This window comes from Equus przewalskii, chromosome 21, assembly GCF_037783145.1.
Source record: "Equus przewalskii isolate Varuska chromosome 21, EquPr2, whole genome shotgun sequence".
In the NCBI taxonomy this organism is placed as follows: Eukaryota; Metazoa; Chordata; class Mammalia; order Perissodactyla; family Equidae; genus Equus; species Equus przewalskii.
In genome coordinates, this window is record NC_091851.1 from 18,309,762 (window position 1) to 18,325,687 (window position 15,926).

The window sequence follows — 15,926 nt, forward strand, 5'->3', positions numbered from 1 at the left end:
AATAGTGGCTTGGCCGTTGACCTAGTGCCAAGCACACTTAGGTACTTGCGGAAAATCGAGGAAAAAAGGACAGGGCAGCAGAGATCAGCTGGCGTGTGGCTGGGAGTAAGGCGGAGGGCAGTGTCAGGAGGGGGGACGTGAAACATTGGCCATCAGAGGCGGTGTGGGGACTGAAGGGGCCACTCTGCTCAGATTAACCCCCAAATTGACCTTGCCAACCCAGGGCTCCACAGTGAATACAACTGCGAACTCCATGGAAGATGCTCATCTTAGCTCCTGTTTAATTTTAGTCAGATACTAACATTTATAAATTTTTTATACAACAAAACAAGTACATGCAAAGTTACAAATATAGAAAATATAAAGTACATGCATATTTCAAAGACCACTTTGGATCTTCATACAAAACTATTCAGTGCACGCTGTAAGCCTAAGGACCACGAAAAAGGGTTTCCCACAAATCAGGTTATTTAGTACCTTACAAAAACAGGTAACGCATTAGATACTTCAGATGTTAACTGCTCTAACCAAAATGTCTAGGTTTGTCATATGCAATATATATATATATATATTTTTTTTCCATAGAATACCTGCACAGTGCAAGCCAATAACATTGCAGAATAGTAATATATATCTGCGAGGTGACAATATTGAACATCCAGGGAATAATTTTACTTTACTTAAATAACAGTAACAAAACTTTTTCCCCCCTAAGTGGATCATATTTCTGTCATCTCCAACCTAAGATTTTTTTTTTGATTCCTCCCCTATTCTTTGACTCAAAAGCCAATTACAGAAACTAAAGACTGAATCTAATTCTGGTTTTTGATGATCATGAGACAGCAATGAAGAAATGCAAGCATTTCTTTTCTTTGTACACTAGTCATTTTCTTCATTCCATAATCCTCTATAACAACGGTGTTTTTACAGCTGCAGCTCCCTCTGTTAAAATCTCCTAGCTTCACCGAAACAACGTCAAAATCATCCAGCTTTCTAAACAAAGATTTGCTCCAGTGTCCAGAAGTAATTTAATTTTTTACTGTCTTAATTATCTATAGTTTAATTATTTATAGTTTACTAAAGAAAGGAATGCCACATGTAGGTGCTTTAAACATCCAGAACGGGAGCTTGCCTCCAAGGGCACCACTCCCAAATGTTGGATTTTTTTAGTCCCAGAAGCCTAGTTGCGTTCATTCCCTGTGAAAATGTCCTCTGCCCAGAGGTCTAGTGCTGCACGAATACTCACTCTCAATGCAAGAGCTGCTGTGCAGCCCATCCTGCAAAATGCAAACTGTCACAGTTCTCTGTAGACACAGGGCACACGCTCTCCAGCTGGCTGAGCCTGGGCCCAAGAACTAAGGATTTCTAGTTTTTTTTTTTTTGAATGGGTATCATGTGGCCTCCTTTTAAGTTTGGCAGAAATGCTGTTTAGACAGGAAAACTCAGTCAGGTTTTCTTAAAACGGATGAGAAAATTTCTTCGAATTGCTACAAAATCACTGCTAAGATGAGGCATTAGTGTACTGAGCTTTAGCTGGAAGAAGGAGCTGGAAGTATTTAGGTAAAGGTATTTGAAGGCTGTTTTGAGAACTGTTTTACCCTCAATCTGTTGCACTAGACAAAAAGATAAGCCTAGCTCAACCAATGATTATTTGCTGTTACCCTCTTCCCAGCCCAGCACTGGCCCACGAAGGACTCATTCAAACAGGGCTTGAATAAATAGCATCCGGGGTCTGCTCTGCATTCCCCAGTGCCCATCAGTGCCAAGCGTATTAGCCTACGGGTGAGAAGAGAGAAGCAAGGAGACACCACCACTGAAAGGGCCGCAGGTAGACAGCCCTTCCCCAACCCGGTAAAGAAAGATTGAGAAGATGGTGAAACAGGAAGGCCATCCTCATCCCACTATCAGGAAAATGAGGAAAGAGATGAGGAGGACCACAGGCGGGGAGGAGAAGAGGACCACGCTCGCCCCTCTTTGTTGAAAAGCCTCGTACTCTTTCTGGTACTGGGTGATGCACATCTGCTCCACCACGCGCTCCATGATCTTGACGTCGGTCTCGGTGAAGTTCTCCCCCTTGGTGGTGGTGGTGACCGTGTGCTGCTTGACCGTGATGTTGACGCAGTCGTGCACAAAGTTGTTCTGGTTGCTGTACTCACTTACCGGCCTGTAGTACACTTGGTTGGGGTAACGGTACATGTTTTCACGATAGTAACGGTCCTCATAGTCATTGCCAAAATGAATGAGGGGTCTGCTCATGGCACTCCCCAGCATGTAGCCGCCGAGGCCCCCAACCACTGCCCCAGCTGCCGCAGCTCCTGCCACATGCTTCATGTTGGTTTTTGGCTTACTGGGCTTGTTCCACTGACCATGGGAGCCACCTTGACCCCAGCCTCCACCACCATGGGGCTGTCCCCAACCACCACCATGCGGCTGACCCCAGCCACCACCATGGGGCTGACCCCAACCACCACCATGGGGTTGACCCCAGCCGCCACCGCCCTGGGGTGGGTAGCGGTTGCCTCCAGGACTGCCCTGCCCGGGGTATCGGCTCCCCCCAGTGTTCCATCCTCCAGGCTTCGGTCGCTTCTTGCAGAGCCCCACGTCACTCCATGTGGCCACAAAGAGAACCAGAATCCAGCCGCCTACGTGGCTTTTCACCATGATGACTTATCTGCAAAATGAAGAGGGTGTCAGTGTCCTACGTTTACAGTGAGACCACTTCACGTTGGCTGCATAAGGAATGAACACACAGCAGTGGCATCAGCACCTGGTCATAAAGGCATGTCACACTCTGCACTTCTCTGCAGCACTCATGACAGAAGAGTCGTAAGGAGAAGGTTAACACAACTCTTTCTCCTTCTCTAAGGACAAACTGGATCTTAAAATAATTTCTGGCTCTGTTTCCTGGAAACTTGATAAAGGTGGAACGCCACCAATGTTGCTTATGGTAAAAATAACCTCTGATTGATACATTGCACCTGGACTGGAAGGAGCTGTAAACACCTTGGGGGGCTTGCCACGGCTTCCAGCTTCTTGAGAACCGTGATTATTGCAACCAGGCACGTCCTTGCAGGGACCCTGGAAGCTGTGCCCATTGGGCTGTCAAAAGGGATACCAGTTCCGGGGGGGGCCTGGGGCTTCTACGCCGGGGGGACCCATGACCCACCAATGTGGATCTCAGTCCCTTGCACCTGAGCATTCACTCACGGAGGGTGGGGTGGAGACAAGTCCCTGGCTGCGGGTGGACTGCCCTGAGGACACTGGTGTGGCCCCTGTGGAAGCCTCGTGAGTCTAATGTCGTTAGGAAGACCCCGAGACGGGCGCTGTGGTAATGAGAGAACTTTCCAAACAGCCTGCTCCTGTCTTCCTTTCTCAGCGGACGGAAGCAGGGGACGAGTCTCTTGTTTGCTGCCGTCTCCTCAGGGGCTAGAGCAGGGCCTGGCACCGGGCAGGCCCACAAAAGATACTTGTTAAGTGAAGGAGTTAATATCCCCTGAACAGATAAATGCCGGTAAGAATTTCCTCAAAGGAACACAATTTTTTTCAAAACAGGAAACACGCAGGATTTTGCAAGCCCACTTATAAATTCATCTTTTTCTCTATAGACAAACAGACAAATGGGGCTGCCCAACGTGGGGTAAGAATGGCTATGTCACAAGAGGTGCAGTTACTCACTCAGTTTTAGTTCAGCATTTAATGGTTTATGAATGACTTGTTTTCTCCTAAGTTTTGGTACAAAAGAAACATATCTTATATAAAAGGGCTAGCATAGTCTAGGAATAAACAAACAAATCAAGTACCCAGGATGATAATTTATGCCCCTCTGCAGAGTGTACATTCATCAAATTAAAAAATCTCCTTTCTGACTGAAGATCTCACATGCCCTGGGCACTCAGTTCCAAGGGCAGAGATCAAAGACACATAGTGAAATGATTATTAAACAGTGTCTACTGTAGCTCACATGGAACCACACACTCCAAAATATCATCACGTGCCGTAAAAACCAAACATGGCATATCCTCTAACACTGATGTTAGTCTTATCCCCAGCACTGGGATTATCTCCAAATAAAAGTGGCATCAAATATGAGAAAATTATTCTCCATAACCTTCAGAGACAAAGACTAAATGGGATAATACTCAGAGGAAGAAGAATGATTAAACAAACAAATGAGTTAGCATCCTGTTTATGTTTCTACTATCTTTACTGAAATGTTTTGGTGGTCTTAAGTGAACATAAATATATTCAAAAGTTACAAGCCTAGTTAAACTGCTCAGATCATGCCAATTAGGATTTTTGGAGGCTCTTTTGGGTAGGGGTGAGAGGGCAGGGTCCTGGGACATGCTCACTGGCCTCCTCCTTGCGCCCACGTCTCCTGGCACCCTGGTCTTCTGCAGGCCTGTGTCCCTGACCTATGCTCCATTTGCTCAGCTCTTGGCCTTGTTGCAGCTCATACTTCTGCTCACACACTTCCAGAAACGGAACTAGGAGACAAGCGCCCCAGTCAGTAACTCCCAAGCCCAAGGGGTTTTATGTCAACACTTCTTTCGTTCACCCCAATGAGCCGAACCCAGCCAACAGCCTGGAGTTATTCTTGAATTTTCTCTCATAGCATGCAACGAATCTATCAGCAAATCTTATCAGCTCTATCTTAAAAATGAATCCTAAATCCCCAAACCTCTCACATGTCCCAACACCCCCGTGGTAGCTGAAGCCCCCATCACTTCTCACCTGATTCCTACAGCAGCCTCCAACCAGCCTCGCTGCTTCTCCTCTGGCCTCCACTGTGTGTTCCCCACACAGCAGCCTGAGACAGGCTTCTAATAAGCAGGTCACACTGTGCCTCTCCTTGATGCTCAGGATAAGACCCAAAGTCCTGACCATGCGGGCTAGGCCCCATGTGACCCGGCCCCACCCTGCGCCTCAAACCCAACAAACACTTTCGCAACTTGGGGCCTTTGCACTTGCTGTTCCCGGGGCCTGAAGGCTCTTCCCCCCGTTACTTACATGGCTCAGGACTGCTCTAACGTCCTCTCAGAAGGGCTGTCCACGCCACTCCAGCTAAGTCAGCAGTCCTGTCCCCCTCCTTACCCTGGTTCATTTTTCTCCAGACCAGCGATGCCAACTTGACATCTATTCTTTCCTGTCTGCTTACTGTTCCTCTTCTCCAGGGAAGTGTACGCTCCCCCGGGTGTGGGGAGAGAGTTTTATTTTGATCTCAGAAGTGTCCCTAGTGCTTAGACACAGTGCCTGACTCACAGACACGCAAAACAAATGCCGAACGAATGGATGAGCGTGACAACATCTGTAATACAGCCTAAGAAATAACCAAACTAAAGTCACAATGGATATCTAAAGTGAACCATATTTTCAAAACATTCTTTTCTGCAATGGCCAGCCGTCTAACATCCACAGTTTGGTTAAATGAACATTTATTTCATGTGCCGTCCACTATGGCAGACTCTGGCCGGATGGAGATGTTATCTGAAACGGTCAAGGAGGGAGGAAGAAGGGCTTGCAAGGGGAGTGAGTAACACTGAGTTGGGCTTTGAACACACCTCGTTCAAGGTCCTAAGAGTTACAGCTCTGTAAGCTCATGCAGACACACGAGCAGCTGACGGTACCACACGGTAAAGGAGGCACAGAGAGGGGCTCGGTCCTTGGGGAGCCGGGCATAGGAGGGGAATGGGGCCACAGAGCATTCAGAGTGGAGACGGTGAGAGAGAGCACTGGCAGATCTGCGGGCCCCAGGGGGTTTCATGGAAGTGGAGCTTCGGCGTGCAGTGGAGAGGCAGGCGGGGGTCAGGTAACAAAGGGCCTCAGAAGCAAGGTGAGCAGACACCTGACTTGCTCAACATGGTTTACAGGTTTTGTTCCTGTGCAAATATTAATAGTGCCCCTTTCATTCTCAAGGCTGTCCCAGTCCGGATTGCTGGGTTATATGGTCAGCCTAATTAGAAGGCGTATGAAGTAGTCTGGACCTGAGGGCACTGAGGAGCCACTAAAGAGTTCTGGGTTCCCTTTTGGAAAGAACATTGTGGAGAATGGACTGAGGACTGTGTGTGTGTATGTGTCAGGATGCAGAGAAACTAGTCCCAAGGCTACTTCAGTCGTCAAAGTACAGGATGGCGGCCTTGGCCAGGGGTAGGAGAGTAACGGGTGGTTTGATTTAGAAGGTGGCTTCTGGAGGGCTTGGGGTTTGAGTGGAAGACGAGAGATGGGAAGAGCTGAGGTGGCGCCTGGGTTTCTGGATTGGGCAACTGTGTAGACAGAACACAGAAGGTGGAACAGGTCTGGAGCGAAATAAATGAGGGGTTTGGCCTTGGCAACACTGTCATCAAGCTACATGTGGGACAAGTGATACCAGTAGGCAGTTAGCTCGGTGCGTCTGGAGTTGAGGAATGACCACGGACTGGAGATACCGGCACAGGGCATCAGAGACACAGGCATGTGTCGCTGGTCAGTATTTCATTAAAATTGAATTCTGGATAAAGTTGGATAATCGTAGAATATATTAAGACAAGATCATTTTAAAATCAGTTGAGAACAACAAATCAACATTTAATTAAGAAAAGTATTGGGGCCGGCCCCGCGGCCAAGTGGTTAAGTTTGCGCGCTCTGCTTCTGTGGCTCAGTGTTTTGCCGGTTCGGATCCTGGGCGTGGACATGGCACCACTCATCAGGCCATGTTGGGGCGGCGTCCCACATACCACAACTAGAAGGACCCACAACTAAAAATACACAACTATGTACTGGGGGGCTTTGGGGAGAAAAAGGAAATAAATAAAATCTTAAAAAAAAAAAGAAGAAAAAGTATTAAAAATAGCAATTACATTTTGAAGTAGAGAATCATTTCTAAAGATAGGAGGGGCTCAAAACTTACAAGAGATCTTGGAGAATTTCTTTCTGTTTGTGATAAAATTAGGAAGATCTTATATCATTAATCTAAACCCGTCACTCTATAAATTAGGCTACCAGGGTTCAGGAAGGTCAAGTGAGAAATCCGTGACTACAGCGTCAGTTAGTGAAATTTCTGGGAATAGACACTGGCTTTCTGAATCCCAGGCTATGCTATGACACTAGTCATATAAGATACTCTCTGGGAATGTCAGACTTAATCCTCCGGTACATTTCAAAACATTAAGTATCTGATAAAGGTTAATACCTACATATCACTAAGAAAAATGCTCTTAGCAGACTAGGAATAGGAGGAAACTCCCCTAACTTGATAAAGGTTATATAATAAAAACAGCAAACATACTCAATGGATAACCCCTGAGTGCATTCCCTTTAAGATCAGAAATAAGACAAAAGTGTCCATTGTCACAGGACTGGAGGTCCCGTCCAAAGCCATTTGCAAAGACAAAGAAGTAAGTGGTGCAAGAACTGCAAGGAAGGCGCTCCAGCTGTCATCTGCAACGACTGTGATCATATACATAGGAAATCCAACAGACTCGACAGGTAACACAAGACCCAGGGCGAGAGTTCAGTAAGGCTGTGGGATACAAGATCAGCCTACAAAAGTCAACAGCATTTCTCTATACCAGCAGTAATTGACTAGAAAAAAAGTTTTTTTTAAAATAAGATATTCACAATAGCAATCAAAACTGTAAAATATCTAGGAACGGCCTTAACTGAAAAAAGAAAGAAAGAAAGAACGAAAAAGAAAAAGACTGGGAGAAAAAGTTTTAATCTCCAATAAAGAACGTAGAAGATGATCTGATAAAATGGAAAGGCAGTTCATGGTCTTGACTGGTACAACTGAGCATTACAAAGATGCCAATTACCCTCAAATGAACATATAATTTCAATAAAATGCCAACCAAAATTCCAGTTGGACTTTTTGAGAAGTTCAATAAATTCGCAAGGGGAAAGGAATGTCCCTGAATAGCAAACTCAACCTTAAAAAGGAAGAGTAAGGGGTTGGCCTGGTGGCACAGCGGTTGTTTGTGCATTCTGCTTCAGCGGCCTGGGGTCCACTGGCCTGGATCTTGGGGGTGTGTCTATGCACTGCTTAAGAAGCCATGCTATGGCAAGCATCTCGCATATAAAGCAGAGCAAGATGGGCACTGATGTTAGCTCAGGGCCAATCTTCCTCAGCAAAAAGAGGCAGCTTGGTGGTGGATGTTAGCTCAGGGCTAATCTTCCTCCAAAAAAAAAAAAGGAAGAGAAAAGAGGAGGGCATCTGCCATATCAGACATTAAATGCTACTACAAAGCCATTGTAATAAAGACTGTATGGTAAAAGTCTAGGAAAACAGAATGGCAAGTTCAGAGACAAACCCTTGTATATAAACTCTAGTAGGGACTTGATATATGATAAAGCGGGCACCACAGATCAATGGAAAAAGGAAGGTTTGTTTAGTAGACACTTCTGGGAAACTGGAGAAAAACAAAACTGGATCCCTAATACACGTGCAAAAGCAGACTCCAGATGGATTACAGACCAACTGTGAAAGGTACAGTGCAGCACGAGAAGAAAATACAGGTAAATGCCTTTGTGACCCGGAAGAGTGGAGGAAGGACTTCCTAAACAGAAAGCACAAACACGAGGCAAATAATTGAAGAATTTTATTACATAAAAATTAAGGATTCTTGTTCAACAACTACAAAGAACACCAAAGACAAAGCTATTAGAAAGAGCCCACAATGGTAAACAAAAAACATGTGTAGTATCTAAGACCGACAGAGGATTCATTTCTAGAACCTACTAGGAATTCTTGCAAAGACAGTAATTCCCACAGAAAAATGGCCAAAAGATACAAACTGATAATTTACAGATGAGGGAAAGCCAAAAGGGCACGAAAAAAATATTAAAAATCACTAAGAATTAGAGAAAATGAGACCAAAAAAAAAAGATATATCACTTACACTTATCAGGCTAGCTGAAAAAAAGAAAGTTGGCTAATGGAGGGGAGGGATGTGGAAATAAAGGAAACCGCATGACTATCCAAGGAGTGTGGGTAATGTAATTGAATATCAAGCATGAAAATAAATTAAATGATTATTCAATTCAAAAGAGAAGAAAACAGAAAAAGAAAATTTCAAAATAAAGGGTCATAGTTATAAAGAAAGAAGTAACAGAAATGAAAGCAGAATTTAATAAATAAAACCCAGAAAAATGTGGAGTTTCTAAATAAAATCAAGAGTTGCTGGAAAATATAATATGCACACAAACACGTATCATTGGAAACACAACAGCTCTATTTTGGGAAAGAGAAAGGGAAATAACCTTCGAAAAAGAAGGTTTTAAAAGGGTAAAAACTTACTAGAAACAACTTTGTTTTATGAATTAAACACCTGAGTGAGATGGATTGCTTTTCTACTATGTAAACTACAAAAATCGACTTTAGAATTCATTTGACAAATCTTCATAGAATCACTAGTATGCACCAGTTTTTAAAGAAATAGAAAACTTGAACTGACCAATAACCAGAGATGAAACGGAGACAAAACGTTGTCAAAAATTATATATTTCGTATAACGTAATGTTTACTGTACAATAACTTATTGATTCATTCAACAAATATTTAAGTGTCTTCTAAGGTTCTTGCATCGTGCTAGAGGCTGAGGACTCAATGGTGAGTAAGATATTTAGCTTGGTGGGTTCGAGAACCAAAAGGACCTAAGTGTCTGGAGCCTAAGACAGAGAGCAAGTGGCCTGATGAGATCAGAGCAGGTGAGCGCCAGATCCCGAGGGCCTCAGTGGCCAGAAAGAAAGTCTCCCTTTGATTCTGCATACAGTGAGGAGTCGTTAAAGGGCCTCAGGAGAGTACCACGACAGGACTGTTTTTACAAAGCTCACCCAGACTGTTGCATAAAGAAAATTTAGGGGGCCAAGAAAGGAAATGCGGGGACCAGTTAGGAAGGGTCTGAAGGAAGATGGAGGTGTGGGCTGGGATGGTTACAATGCAGCCTGGGAACTGTGAATAAATGAGATGTGTTTTGCAGAAAGAACCAATTAAGACTTGCTGTTAGAGTGGATGGAGAAGTGACAATTGCCCAGGTCTGCGGCTTTCATAACTAAGCAGATGGCAGTGAGAGCATCTACTGAAGTAGGGGAAACTGGTGGAGGGCCATGCTTGGGAGAGGAAACCAAGAGTTTAAATTTGGACCCATGAACTTGGCTACAACTATGAGACATTCCAGCAGGAGTATCAATTTAGGCAATTGTTTTAGGAACCTGGAACTCAGCAGAGATAAACATTTGGATGTCTTCCTGAGAAGGAGCGTTTATAGCTAAGGGGATAAAGGGTCGAGATTCAAACCCCAGTATTTAGAGTGCAGGCCTCAACACTGTTGACCACCCAGCCTCCATGAATACAGGTGCCAAAATCCAAAACAAAATACTACCAAACTGATTTTAACGGTTTAGTAAAAGAATACACTGCGACCAATAAGGATTATTTTAGGAATACAAGGATGGCTCAGAAATCAGGAACTCTATTAATAGGGTAAGGGGAAAAAAACCCCTAAGATTCTTTCCAGATGTTGAAAAGTTTTCAATGAAAATCAACATTCCTAATTTTTTTAAGTTTAAATTGTTAAAAAAGGTTTCTCTAGAACTAGAAGGATAGCTCCTTTCCATCACGGCTGGCATTACAAACACAGCCCACACCCTACCTTAACGGAAAGAGGAAAGGCATTCTCATTAATGTCATGAACAAGACAAGGATGCAAGCAATCACTGTTATTTTAGATGGTTCTGGAAGTTCTAGCCAAGTATAATTTTCTATCTGGAAAATCCAGGAAAGTCACCCAAAAATGTCTTAGAATAAATAAGTGAGTTCATGTGGGTGGCCATTTTTGAAATCAATATATAAAAAAACCAGTGAGTTCCCAAATCAGTTGTAATTATTTATAAGGTTTAGTGTGGAAAAAACATTCCACTCATAATGGCAATAAAAAATTAAAAATATCTAGGATTTAACTTAAAAATAGATAGTAGGACTTACATGAGGAAAGCTATAACATTTTACTGAGACGTAAAGGAGACTGGAAAAGAAAGATGTACACATTTTTTGGTTGGGGAAAACCAATACTGAAAGATACCAATTCACCTGCAAATAACCCATAAAGTCAACATAATCAGTCAGAATTCAAAGGAGATTTTAAAGAACCTGATGAAATGATACTCAAAATTAAGAAGACTGGAGAAATTAATGAACAGGAAGAAAATCTAGGGCACACTTGGCCTGCTAGGTGTTAGAACGCATTGTAAAGCTACAATAAACAAGATCATGTACATTGGTGCATGAGCAGAATGGCAGAGCAATGGAACTAGAAAGAAGGTACAAAAAAGATCCACAGATTACCCCATTCATCCTATTCCCATTTATACATAGGGACTGAGAGGAGGAATTCTCAGTTCTGGTAGGAACTTGCCCAATGGTCGTGTGCCAGGGGCCAAACTTCTGATACTCAGAACATGTTACAACTTGAAACATAATTGGTGAAATGGGAAAGTGGCACCAAACAGCCCCCCGTATCCCCCACCGCTCCCCTCTCGGCGAAAACTTCCTGTCTTTCCTGAGCTAAGTAGAACTCATTTGTCCTATTTTAATCTTTTTGAGATCACTGCCCCTTAAAGAATATGATGCAAACAATACAAAAGTTTGCAAAACATTTTGGGGTAGGGGGTTTTCACTGGTACCCTGTGGCCCAGCCCCGGTTTGAACAGGGCAAAGGACCCGAACCTGGTCCATCATCAGAATGACCTGCCGTGCTGTTTCCAGCAGCAACACTGCTGGAGCCTCTCCAGGCCCACAGCCTGGGAGTGTCTAGCGATGGGATTTGGGAATCCATAAAAGCTTCCCAGGAAATTGCACTGCTAGCTAGGCTGCAGAGCTGGGCCCTCAAAAGTACAACACTTAACATTTATAATGCTTTTCATAAAAGGGCATACCTCCTTTTGGAACGATCACATAATATTATAACAGCAATAAGTAGAATATAGTAGGAGAAAAAGGATTAACAAACTGAGAAAAAAATTCTCCTGCCTGTAAGCAGTGCTGCACACGCTAATCACCCAAGGATTCTTTCATAACGCTGCGCCCATCACCGGGTTAGATACAGGCACGCTGTGAATGGCTAATGCGTATGTAGCAGTTCACAGCTGATATAGTTACCTTGGAAGAGGAAATAAGATCCGAAAAGGGAGAATGGATAGGTAAGTTAAAACCACACAGCTTAGAAAACCTTTCACCTGATAAAACCTTTCGTCACTTGGTTGATGGTCACCTTCCCCGTTAATTTGGTGCAGAAATGTTTATGTTATTTGTTTTATTAATATTATTTTAAAATGGTTGCTTCCTTACCATAATTCAGCACTATTCTAGAGAAAGCTATGGCCCTTTCCCTGCAAAATGAAGCTGATTTTACAGGAAAGGATGACGCAAAGGTGTGAGTTACATATATAGACTCAAGTGGCCTCCAGAGCAGTGGCTTGTAATCACAGCCCTTCCCCGACCCTTACTTTCTGTGACAGTTGGGGACTTTCAACCATTACAAGACCAAAGAGATTCCACAGGGTACGTACATCTGTGTGGCTCAGCTAAGCTGGATTTGTCTCTGGGAAGACAGAATGCTTCGGCTTGGCTGAAACTGCTCAGTTTTCAAATATATTCAGGAGGCCTTGAAAACTACAACAAAGAAAAAACCAGAATTGATAAATAAATCTAAGAACGGCTTCTTTTAAAAAAACCCTAATATATAAATTACTAAACCACTAATAAATCTATTCAAGAAAAAAATGAGACAATACTTGAAAAAATGAGGTCAGCTAAAAAAGCAGCACCAATCTCTCTTTTCATACACAGAAAATTGAGTCCCTTTTGTTTACAAAATTGAGACCTGTGAATTGTTTTAAAAATTACATTATTTACAAAAGCAACACGTCAACAAAAAGAAAATTAAAATCACCGGTCATTTCTATTAAAACTTCAGTTTTATTCTATTAAATTTCATTTTTGGTGCCTTTCCTTTTGGAGCTTTCACACATGCATTCAGGTATGAGTAAGTAGATAAAGTCTAGTAACTTGCACTTTGACTTGCCAGTTTTTTTCTCCCCAAATCATGACTTTTGATGGTTACATAATGTTCCTTTCAGTTAATGTGTCATGATTCTCTTAGCTGCTGCCCTGCTGTTATACATTTAGGCTGTTTCCCAGGTGGGTCTAATTTTAGATCATTGTCCCCAGCATATGTGCCTGCATATGGCTTTCTTTTTCCTTGTTTATTTCTTCCATTGCCAGTGAATTCCCAGAAGTGGAGTTTCTGGGTCATGGCTTTCCAGCTTCTTAATGCATCACCAGATCACTTTACAAAAAATTTGCACTGATTCACAAAGTCCTCACCGGGGTGTGACTAGGAAGAGAAAAAAGGTATACCTCCAAAGGTCAGATTTATGTAGATGGTTAAAATGAATCCCGGCAACAAACTCCGGAAGTAGGTATCATTTCCTCTATTTTATGAATGGATAAAAGGAGGATTAGGAAAGTAGATGACCTGTTCAAAGTCCCAAAGTTAGCTGCAGAGCCATTTTTCTAATCCCAAAACCCTGCCACCTCCCCAGATGACTGAATATGCAAATTTCAGGGCAACCTTCCAGTAGGGGTTGCTGTTACTATTACTATTACTTTTGTTGTTTTTGTTATTAGACATAAAATTATAACCCAGTCTTGCTAGAATTTGTATTTTATTTTGTCAATGATTTGTTTCACCATCTATCCATTATAATCTTGTTATTTTCCTTTCACGAGTATGGAAGCCTTGTGTCAGATACAAATAATATGCAAATCACAGAAAGCTCTCTGCTTTCTTTGCCTTTCTGGTTAGTTCTTTTTCATTGTAAGAGCTTCTCGGTGTTTGTGTAGGCAAAATCGTTCTTTTTCATTGGTGATTTTTTTCTTTTTCAAATCTGAGAGTTAATTTTCCAGAGGTCTCGCATTTTAATTCAATTTTTTGTTCCTATTTTTTTCTGATAATTTGATTTGTAAAAATCTTTAATCCTATTCTACCTGGAGTTTTAAGTAAGGAAAAGGGAAACAACTCAAACGTGCAGCACGTCGGGAACTGCTTATTAAACCGATGCTCTAAGTTCAAGGAGATATCGCGGCCACGGGGATACTGATGGAGGCCACCGGATAATCTGGATCAGGGCGGTGAAACCGCACTGTGTCGTGTATGAATCTGGAGACGAGTAGACTGAAAACCAGAAAGCAGTGGCTTAGGGATGGTGAGGGTGGATATGATGGTGGTGGGTTTACGATTTAAAAAATCTACTTGCTATAGCTACTCCAAAGAGAAAAGGAAAATACCGGAAAGGGACAGTAGGAATGGATTTCTCCCCATTGTTTAGACAAACGTGAAGGCGCCTCCTGCACAGGTCGGGGAGGCTGATTGACCGAGGGGCATCCCCCCGCCGGGACCCCTCCCTCGGAGCCCCACCGAGGGCTGAGTTCTCTCTTTCCACAGGGACAGGAAAGAAAGTGAAAAGCGAAGCCTGCGGGTCTGCCACACCTGGGGCCAGCAGGAGAGCCTCTGTCCCGGCGGCTTGGACGCCCCAGGCCCGCGAGTGGACGGCCAGGCCGCCCGAGACCCCTCCCAGGCGGTGGCCAGAGTCCCGCTGGCGGCGGCCTCCTCGGGGACGGCGCTGGCCGCGCGGATGGCAGCCGTGGACAGCAGCCGTGGATGGCAGCAGGCTCCTCCTGCTGGGAGGAGCGCGGCGGCGGCCCCCAGGTCCCCGGGACTCCTACCCCGCCGAGGCCCCGGCCCCGGGCGGGCGCCCGCTCCCTCCGCCCCGCCCCGCGCACCCTCTGGGTCTCGGGAGGCGCCGGCCTGGCCCAGGGGCGTCCCCGTCCCCGTCCCCGGCCTCCGCCCGCCGGCTCCGCGGGGCGGCCAGCAGGAGGGACGCCGGGAGCCCGCGGCCCAGGCGGCTCTCCCCCCCGAGCGCCCCAGCGAGCCACTGGCTTCCCCGGCCCGGGGCCCCTCTGCGCGCGACTCGCCCCTGCGGCTCCCGCCTCGGCCACGCGTGAGGGCAGTGGGGGGACGGACAGACCCCTCGGCACCACCTACGTCCCTCCCGGGGGGCTCGGCCAGCCGCGCCCCCGCTCCCATGCCGAAAAGAAGGCATCAGAATGGCAAAACAAGCGGCGTCATCCCCAAACTCGAGCAGCCCGAGCCCGCCGCGCCCCGCGCCCGACAGGAAGCCCCCGTCCCTCCCCACGGTCAAGGTCTGCCCCCACCAACCCGGCCCCACGGCACGGGCTCTCGCTCTCGGTCACCGCGGCCCCCCGTGGCCCCCAGCTCTCAGGTCCTCTGCCCCCGCCCCCGCCCCCGCTGGGCATGTGAAGGCGACAAGGCTGTTTACCTGCCTCCGGAGGACGGGAGCAGCCCGCAGCGCCGCAGCTGTCAGCGACTGGCGCCGAGGGCCCGCGACGCGCGCGGCCGGGGAGGCGCGGCGGGGGCCGGGAGGCGGGGAGGGCGGCCGCGGCGCCGCGCGGAAGTCAGCGCGGGGACCAATTACCACGCGGCCACGCGCACGGGCGGGCGCACCTGCGGCCGGCGGCAGGAGCTGATGTTAAAGGATGCTGCCAAGCAGGGCCGGGAATCTGAGTCACAGGAAAAAACGCGTTGGGATTCGCTTAAACACTTGCATCAGGAGATACCGCCTCCCTCTGTCATCACTCCCTGACGTTGCTCATTGACTATAAAAATCATCTTTAAAGGGAAATTCGGCCCAAAGCCCCAGGTCCCCCGTTACATAATGGAGAAAATGAAAGGTTAGGGAATGAGAAGGCAATTTCTGGAACTTTCTTGGTAACCAGAAATTTCTAGAGGGAAAAATTTTGCTAGCCTGGATGAAGCCCAGGATTTATGAGTTTTCATATAAATCCTTAAAATTTGAGGCCTACTAAGGACATTGAC

The 15,926-nt window shown here is 45.5% G+C and overlaps 1 protein-coding gene across 2 annotated transcripts; it reads right to left on the reverse strand.

Moving 5' to 3' along the window:
• Nucleotides 1-256: 256 nt before the first annotated feature.
• PRNP (prion protein (Kanno blood group)) lies at nt 257-15,697 on the reverse strand. 2 transcript variants are annotated; one of them, XM_070587911.1, is made up of 3 exons: nt 15,370-15,697; nt 12,538-12,640; nt 257-2,671 (listed from the first exon to the last, which is right to left on the reverse strand). In XM_070587911.1, exon 3 carries the CDS (start codon nt 2,659-2,661, stop codon nt 1,894-1,896), a length of 768 nt encoding a protein of 255 aa, XP_070444012.1. In that variant the 5' UTR covers nt 2,662-2,671; nt 12,538-12,640; nt 15,370-15,697; the 3' UTR covers nt 257-1,893. The 2 variants fall into 2 exon arrangements, with proteins under 2 accessions (XP_070444012.1, XP_070444013.1); XM_070587912.1 differs by lacking the exon at nt 12,538-12,640 and having other exon boundaries at nt 15,370-15,653.
• Between the last annotated feature and the right edge of the window lie 229 nt (nt 15,698-15,926).

Excerpts from the sequence above, each read along its gene's own strand:
- PRNP (XM_070587911.1), bottom strand. The coding sequence starts at position 2,661 with ATGGTGAAAAGCCACGTAGGCGGCTGGATTCTGGTTCTCTTTGTGGCC.